Consider the following 9,193-nt stretch of genomic DNA (forward strand, 5'->3'; position numbering starts at 1 on the left):
TTTATGTTGAAAGGCATTTCATATTTTATATTGAAATCCATTTCACCACATTTTCTACTTATCAAGACATGACGATAACCCAAATTCATGAGAAGCCACGACATGACATTCTTCAATTACATTGTATAGCATACAACTTTGCATATCATGACATCAAATTACATAAAATCCAAGTTATCTGTTGCACCATTTAATATATATTTCTTAAATGCATTTCACCACATTTTCGGCTTATCAAGACACGAGCCGATAACCCAAATCCATGGAACGTCACGTCATGACATTCTTTATCTTATTTTTCGTAAATTTGGGCATAAGAAGGACCACGAGATTATAAAGAGTGCCTCACATCCGTATTATATCACCACCCAAACCACCACCACCACCACGAAAAGTACAAGTTTTGCAGCTGATTTGATATCAAATATCGATATTTTTTAATATTTGCAATGGTCCTGCCCTACTTAACTATTTTTTCGAACCCTCCACCCAAATTAGTGCCAATTTGGGCAAATTAAAGTCGCCAAATTGCCAAGTATCGATCCAGTTTTGCTCCTATACTAATTATTTGTTTCATTCTTTCTTTTTTGTGAGTGTATTGTATCCTTCATGACGTTGACCTGACTTGACCTTTTACCTTATCACACTAACCAAACTGGCTGAGGGTCTCGTACCACCAGGCGGAGGAAGTGGGGGCGGGGGGAGTGGCGAAAGTGAGGGGAGATTGTTGGACGTCCTGTGTCAAAAATTGGCAGATCGGGCCCTCCTTTTGAAAGATTTTATGAAAGAGGTAAAGTAGCGCAAAATTTTAATTGGTCATTTAGGGTAACCTTCGCATATCTCGCAAATTGAGGATATCAACATAACTTGCTAATTTTGCAAGACTTTTGCTGGAAATTTTCCAGTGAGATCTAGCTAATTAACCTAGAAATTCCAGAAATTGGTCATGTTCTTATTTCGCAAACTCATCCTCGCCACCAGAAGCAAGGAAAATTATGGAAATTCATGGACGTAATATAAAAATAGGTGTTTTTAGTAGATTTGCCATTTGAATTACTCACGACACAAATTTCTGGATCTTCGCAAAGAGTTGCGAACTTGCGAATGCGATGCGAAATAGGACGTTCATTAAATTGTCCAATTGTCTAATTAATTCATTTTACGTTAATTTACAGGTCGGGATGGAGGATTGCACGCCGAACATAATTTTGGGCGATTCTTCCACTACGGATGATGACGATTTTACCACACCCACGACGACCACGATAACCTCGTCGTCTTCTGCGTCGTCTGGATTTTTAGACTCTTCTCGAGCAGAGGATGACCTCAGTTTGGAGTCTGTGTCGTCACCGATGGATGGGGGACAGGGAGGACAAGACGTCTTTCCAATTATGGAATTGCCCACGGAGGTTTTTTCATAATTTTGATGTTTAACATATTTAAAATCTGTTGGATACTTGGGTTTGATGTTTAACTCTGTAAAAGTTGGGCAGACTTGCTAAAATTTCAAAAATTTTCAAACATTTTGAAAAATCAGGGTACTACAAATCTACAATTTTGTAAATTTACACAACAAAAACTTGACGTTTGTTTCTACTGCATTCTAAAAGAAAATCTGTTTTACACAATTTACAGATCCGCTACTTAACCTGTTTAGTTGTAAACTGCTGTAAAATTTGTGTGAACTTGCAACAATTTCACCGATTTTACTGTAAAGAATCACATTTTATAAATCTACACTTTTATAGATTTGTTATTTTACTAAAATTTTTTAGTTACATATCAAACCCATATTTTGGGGCAATTTTTACCATAATTTTACAAAATTTTACAGTTACAAATATCCCCATGAATTGCCTCACTCACTTTTTAATACATGACCTTTGACCTTTTACAGATCCGATCCCGCATCCTCAACCTCCTTCCGCAACGACTCGTCCCCTGTCTGCGCCTCGTTTGTCGCTCTTGGCGTGACGAAATCGACCACTTTTACGAATTCACTCTCAACATTTACGACACCACGACGAACCTCCCAGCAATTCGGAGGCTTCGCTGTAGAGAGTGCACCATTTGGAAGTTGACCACTAAACTGGACCCTGGACCGCTCTTTGCTCATCCCGCTTATCTCAAAGGCGTCAAAGTTTATGGGCCAATGTCGGCAGAAAATTTGGCTAATTTAATTACAGGTAAAATTATCTAATTAGTGGTCTGAATTTAATCAAATTTTCGAATATTCCAGTTGCAAAAAAATTTGTCAAATTCAGAGTCTGAATTTAGAGTTAACGGTCGGACGGATTTGCTCATTTTAAAACTATGTATATACAAATGAAAATCAGATTATAAATATATCCAAATTCTATTGATCTTGGAAAATAGTTTAACAATATCATGTTTCTAACCGAAATTGTGTACCCTCATTTTCCAAATTTTGTAGATTTTAGCTTCGACGCTGCATATTTAGTTTATATTCTTTTATATATAGGGCCTCCTCAGACACACGAAAAAATCGTCGCTTCGAATTTCGCTTTGTTTTTCGCTTATCGATATCATGGCCAAAATTATGAAATTTGCAAAATTTTGTTGAGACTTCAGCTAAGCGACCTTAACCCCACTTCTGAGTTGAGTTTCTGTTCGCTTACCCCAGAGCTCGCCTATCAGGAAGTAAGCGAAAAACGAAGCGAAATTCTAAGCGACGATATTTTCGTGTGTCTGAGGAGGCCCATAATTAACTATTTAGATTTTGTTGGTGTTGAAGTACAAAGTTTGTTTTCAAGGTTCGATTTTCGATTTAGGAATTATCAAGCTTGCATTATTCTTTATTTATAGTACTAAAGCAAACCAAAAGGTTTAGATTTTTTAAACTTGCAGTTTACAAATTTTCGCCTGAATACATTTTCCGACAAGGAAACTATTATTAACGGATCGCATTACATAAATACTAAAAACATACATTAATTAAGCCAAAAGTGTACTTCCATGTCTAATTCTCATTATTTCCGTAGCCTCCACGAACCTGGAACATCTCACCCTCACGCGTCGTGCTAATTATCCCTGGATCCTCAACCTACGTGACACTCCTGGTCTGGGAAATTTGAGTGAATTGCGCTACCTCCGCCTCAACTCGGAAGAGCATGTTTCTCTCCACACCCGCTCGTCGTCACGGTCGGGATCGGATCACAATCTCGTCAATAAATCCGCGCCGCCCGCCCTCCCACCGCCGCCCATGATGGACTGCGTTTTCCCAAAGTTGAAGCATTTCGAAATCCTCAAACGGTTCGCGGTGTGGCAGGTATGTAACAAAGTAAAATAGGAAACAATATTTCTAATATGTCATGAATTTTGAAAACAAATTTTCAAGAATTTGGGATTTTCAACCAAAAACAAGATTTTTGCTCCTTATAGATTATGAAAAACTAATTCTGGCTAAAAATACCGATTTTTTTGTAAAACAATTGAGATTTGCAAGCGGAATTTGAACCGAGTGGCTTCTTTTTACGCGTGACGAATTAAAAAAACGGATTTTATCAGGAGAAACATAATAGTTTTAAGCAAAATATCTATTTTTCATGGAAAATACTCCATTTTTTCGTTAAATCCTAGAAATGGGACCAGTTATCCCAAAAATCATGACTAACTTTTAGCAAGACTTTGAATTTTGAACAATAATTGAATTTTAAATTTTGAAATTTCTCCTCTTAATTTCCAGTATTCCCATTACGTCACGGCCATCCTAAAATTCGTCTCTCGACATTACAAAACTCTCCGAAACATAGAACTGGACCTCATCCCGCTCTCTTGTATCGCTCTGTTAAACGATGATTCCTCCGACTCTGATGATTCCTCAGATTCCGACCAAATCGTCGCCCCACAGCGACACCACCACTACCATCACAACAACGCGGCTAGAAAACGACGCAATTCTGCTATTTCTGGTGACGAAATTGGCCTCGCTTATCTCTGCAATTTAGGTAAAAAATACCTTACTTCAATTAAATTTTATTTGAATTAAATTGGTAACAAAATCGTTACCGAGTGTGGTCATTAAGTACGTAAGTCTACCACTACCACGCTGGTAAAGATTTACCACTAAAAACTTCCGTGATACTCAAATTTTGCATCTTCTAATTAGAAAAAAGTTATTAAACACGGTAACAACTTTGAATCTGCCGGAAATTGTTGGTAGCAAATCTTTACCAGCGTGGTTGTTGCTACATACACGCGGTGACGATTTTGCTACCAACTTATTTTGAGTGCATGCAATTTTTTGTTAAATTGAAAATCTCTCCTTTTTTCAGACTTGGTCAAATTCTGCGTCACGACGAAAGGGTCCGACTCAGATATTTCGATTTGGAGTGCGATTCTCTCCAAACAAAGAAATTTGGTCGAATTGCGATTCGATTGGCTTTGTCGGTGCTTTCCTTGGATACATTTTCAACCCCCCGTCGAACAAAGTGCGGCAACCTTGGTGCATTGCGAGCTCGCTAGTTTGAGCATGTTCCACGTGCCACGTGGTGGGGGGAGGAGGAGAGTTATGCCCTTTGATTTAGCCATCTTTAGGAATTGCAAGACATTGAAGAGTCTTATTTTGAGGTGAGGCAGATAAAATCTAAACAAAAAATGAGAGTATTTCGCACAGACAATAACAATGTACAAGATTTCTTGTCAAAATTTTCAGAAAATTTTATTTTTTAAAAGAAAATCCTCCTTCTAAAATGAAATTTTTTAATGTAAAAAATCATAAAAAAACTAGATTACACTTTTCTCTAAAATATATATTCCTTCAATTAATCTAATTACTATTTTTTGGTTCCACACACCAGACAGTAAGGATTTTCTGGAAATTAGTTTTTTTAACAAAATTTCTTTTAAAATTCAAAATCCACTTTTCTCATCAATTTTCCACATACAAAATTCCATTTTAAAAATCCAAAATCTTATTCCAGGTGCCGCGAAAACCATGCCAAACTAACCCCCCGCGATCTCGACGGAGACATCGATCTCGTCGAAAACGACGATGACGACGACGTTCTCGCACTTCCCATTCCCGGCGAAGATCACAACGCTGCTGTCGCGGCTGCCTCCGCGAGTGAAGTCCTCCTCATGATAAACGGCTCCGAACTCCCCGCAAGTCTCGAACAACTGGAAATTTTCCGCTTTCCCATGCTCACCTCGGACCTCGCCGCGATGGTGTCGCCCCAACGGCTGCCCAACATACGGAAACTGTTTCTCCACGAGTGCGGAAAATCGGGAGAATTTGGCGTCGCGGCGCAAGTCTTGGTCGAAATGGCGGAACTCTCGAGTTTAAAATTTCTTGAAGTTATTGGCTTCAACGACCGCGGTGGAGAGAGGAAAGCCGAGTTGGAGGAGGTTTTTCAACGCATCGGTCTCCCGTATGAGGGTCAAGACACGTGGCTCGAGTTTTCCGACGGGTCATCCTCCGCATATGAGAGTCTTAAAGTTCTAAGTGCTAGAAGATCAAATGAACAAGCTGCAGCTAATTTTTAAGCCGTATTGTTTTTGTACTTCAACTTGCGCCACGTAGATAATTTAACTATGGCGCAAGTTAGGAGTAAAAAAATGCAGCTTAATTTTAAACAAAAAAGTCAAAAGTGATATATATTGAAGGGAGGTTCTCAATTTAATCGGATGTTTGTAAACTTTGTAAATTTGTGACCTGATTATATTATTTGCAAATTTGTGCAGAAATTTTGCTAATTTTTTTTACCAGGTTTTACAAACATCCGAGTGAATTAGAGTCTCTCGCAATTTATTTATTTCGGGTAAGAAAATATTTCCTCCAGGATTTCTGAACTCTCTAATTAAAATTCCGAACCGAAACCAAAGGATAATTAATTATATACATATTTAGTAATTTTGATGTATCATTAGTAATTATTTTGTAGTAATTTAATTTAATTATCTTGAATTTTTACAATTTCGTTAGCTTAATTTGTGTAAGTTTGTAAACTACAATTTTGTTATAACAAAAAGTAGTCAAATTATTTATTATGATAATCTCAAAAACTGTAATTACAAAATTTTATCTAAAATTCCAATTACAAAATTGTAGTTAATCTAAATTTTAATTATTTTCTACCTCAATTAATTAATTCCCTCCCGCTTAAGTAGCACATCCCCCAAATTTATACTGACCATTATTATGTATCTACTTTAATTTATTAATCGTACTTAATTAACTCTCAGGTCAATTAAATACCATTCTCACTTTCTTCACGCTACATTAAACTACAAAATAAACACAATTTTAAGACATCTCTGTCTCTCGTGTGTTTTCTGATTATTAAGAAATCTCATTGGAACAGGAATGCTGACTGAGGGGACGATTCCCACTCAAGCGTGCACATATTTAGACTTCATAATGGGGAGGGGATAAAAATTAGTGAGGCAATTCACGCGACCCTTGGGAACGTTGTAAAATCAGTAAACTTATAAAATTTTGCAATATTTCTGAGGAAAATTAGCTCAAAAATTTTTGTAAACTTACTCAGATCAAGTGCGTCTCTTTATTTTGTAAAAGTTTGTAAAATTATTTTACAAAAACTTACGCAGTTTACAAAGTTACCCAATGCGTCAATTGTCTTATTGATTTTTGTAACCATAATTCTCAGCGAAGTTCAAACCGATCATGCAAATATGTAAACAAAACAGTAAGAAAATTCACACAGTCCTTGGAAACTTTGTAAACTGCGTAAGTTTTGTAAAAGTATTTTACAAATTTTTACCAAGTAAAGAAACGCCTTTAATCTCACTTATTGCAAGTTTACAATGTTTAGTTTACAAAAATTTGTAAGCTAATTTTCCTCAGAAATACATACTTGTAAAATTTTATAAAAGTTTATAAGTTAACAGAATTTATCGGTTTTACTTACGATATTACCAAAGCCTGCGTGAATTATTACCAACGTGAAATTTTGATCATGTCAAAGCGAAAGATGTCATTGCGAATTTGTGTTTTAATTTCTAATTTTTGTTTTGGCTTTATAAAACGTTGAAATTTTTAATTCCTCAATAAAATTTTGATTTATTGGAAGCTTTATCATTCGTACGAATGTTTATAAATATAGAATTTTTCAAGCATGGCATAAATTCCATCAAATTTTGTGCTTCAAATGTTACCTCAATTTTTTGGACTTGGACACCATTGAAAATTTTTAGAAATTTTCAATTCCTTAATAAATCATAGATCCAGATATTCCAAACCCAAATTGCGTTTTTCACTAATTCTAGAAGTTTGAAAATATGAACATGCAGAATTTATCAAATTTATCCTATTTCTATTAAACTCCCAGTTATAAATTTTGTTTCCGACTTTGACACCATTTAGAAATTTTTGGATTCCTAATAAATAAGGTTGTCGTTAAACCAAATTGAATTTATGTTTTATTATGCTGGCTTCAGTACTGATGCAAATATCTCAACCAAACGTGCCCATTGGGAGATCGTGTTTTTCGCAAATTTCATACAAATTAAATTTCTCACCGAATGACACTAATTTTGTCAAAATCTGAGATCTGGGAAACCTCCATAGTTAGATGTGCATATTTTTCTTAAAAAAGAAAACTGGATCAGAATCTACATTTATTATATAATCTGTATTTGCCAGATTATTAATTTTCGGCATCAAACCGAAACAAAATACTAAAATTAATTGTGCATTTGCAAAATTTGGACATTTGGAGGAAACATTTAAACTGGGGCCAGTAGTGTTGCCAAAAACGTTTAAAACCCGCTTAAAGTTGTGCAAAATTGAATTTTTAATTATTTTTGGACTCCCAGAAAAATTGGATAATAAATTTCAAAGTAATAAGTAAAATTACAAACGAATAATTTTGGGCCAGCTTGTTTGTCAGTTTGGTCTTAAAGTTAAAAAAGTTAAAATTTTTGTCTTTTTTAAAAATTTTCATACCATTTCATCCTAAATTTAGTCCAAGATTTATTTGATTCAATTTTCCACAAGTTGGTGACTAGCCACCATATTTATTGTAATGTTAGCTTAATAAATCCAAAAAAAAATTGGCAAAAAAATAGAAACGGCAGAAAATTTGGCTAATTTAATTACACGTAAAATTATCTAATTATTGACTTGAATTTAATTAAATTTTCGAATATTTCAGTTCCAACAAACTTCAGAGTCAAATCAAATTTACATTCTGAATTTATAGTTAGACGGATTTGCTCATTTTTAAACAAATGAAAATAAAATTGCAAATGTTTCCAAATTCTATTTATTTTGCAAAATAATTTCACAATATTACCTACATAACATGTGTTTCAAATCGAAATTTTGTACCCAAATTTAAAAAATTTTAAAAGTTCGACTTCGACGCCGCATATTTCATTTATAAATTTTTATATATACAAATAATTATTTAGATTTTGTTTGTGTTTGTTTCTTAATAAGTTTGTTTTCAAGGTTCAAATTTATGTATAAATTATCAAACTTGCATAATTCTTTATTTGGAGGACTGAGGCAAACCCCTTCCCAAAAAAATATCTTCCCCCCGAAATAAAGCCAAAATAAGCACTACTTTCTCACTCACTAACTAAAAAGCACTTCATTTTCCATCCGACTAGTCGCAAATAGCATCATCTCATCCCCTTACTTTATTTTACTCCCCACTACTTATTTTCCTCCACCATAATTGGCTCGAGAGGAGAGAGAAACAATAAGTTTTATGCCTCATAAAACCCTGGACAAGATTTCCTAATTCTCTCCTCAAACAACAAACAAAACAAGGAAAGGTGGTACAAGTTGAACTTTCCGAGACAACAAAACCACTATGGAACGGATGAAATGACGCCATAACGGTGTAATAAAAGGAGAAAAACTCAACATAATTCTGTCACCCTTGAAAAAGGGGGGTGCATGCAGGATTCCGGCTCTTCTCATAATACACATGGGGTTGGATTTATAGGGAATTTTGACGAAATTTGGGATGGATTTCCCTTGACCGATACGAATTTATGGTGTTTTCTGTCGTTTTTTTATTGATATTTTAAGAAATCTTGGTTTTTGACTGATAATACACGTGTTAGACAATGACATGTTTCTCACGTATCTTCTTACAATCAGCGTTAAAATATCAAGTAACTAAACACAAACAATAACTGGTGTGGGACTTTAGCACTTCTGCAGAATTCGCGGATTGAAGATTATAACTTGGCAAAAATG

General features: G+C 35.1%; 1 protein-coding gene across 1 annotated transcript; it reads left to right on the forward strand.

Moving 5' to 3' along the window:
* Window positions 1-368: 368 nt before the first annotated feature.
* LOC110858711 lies at window positions 369-6,273 on the forward strand. The gene is made up of 7 exons (XM_022107567.2): window positions 369-790; window positions 1,176-1,409; window positions 1,898-2,186; window positions 3,003-3,289; window positions 3,707-3,968; window positions 4,296-4,590; window positions 4,944-6,273. Exons 1-7 carry the CDS (start codon window positions 782-784, stop codon window positions 5,503-5,505), a joined length of 1,938 nt encoding a protein of 645 aa, XP_021963259.1. The 5' UTR covers window positions 369-781; the 3' UTR covers window positions 5,506-6,273.
* The last annotated feature ends 2,920 nt before the right edge of the window (window positions 6,274-9,193 follow it).

Source organism: Folsomia candida, unplaced genomic scaffold (genome assembly GCF_002217175.1).
Source record: "Folsomia candida strain VU population unplaced genomic scaffold, ASM221717v1 Fcan01_Sc022, whole genome shotgun sequence".
Classification (NCBI taxonomy): domain Eukaryota; kingdom Metazoa; phylum Arthropoda; class Collembola; order Entomobryomorpha; family Isotomidae; genus Folsomia; species Folsomia candida.

Bases quoted from the DNA above. Each gene is read 5' to 3' on its own strand.
- LOC110858711 (XM_022107567.2), top strand. The intron at 1,410-1,897 runs GTTTTTTCATAA...GACCTTTTACAG, and splicing joins TTATGGAATTGCCCACGGAG to ATCCGATCCCGCATCCTCAA. The intron at 2,187-3,002 runs GTAAAATTATCT...TTATTTCCGTAG, and splicing joins TTTGGCTAATTTAATTACAG to CCTCCACGAACCTGGAACAT.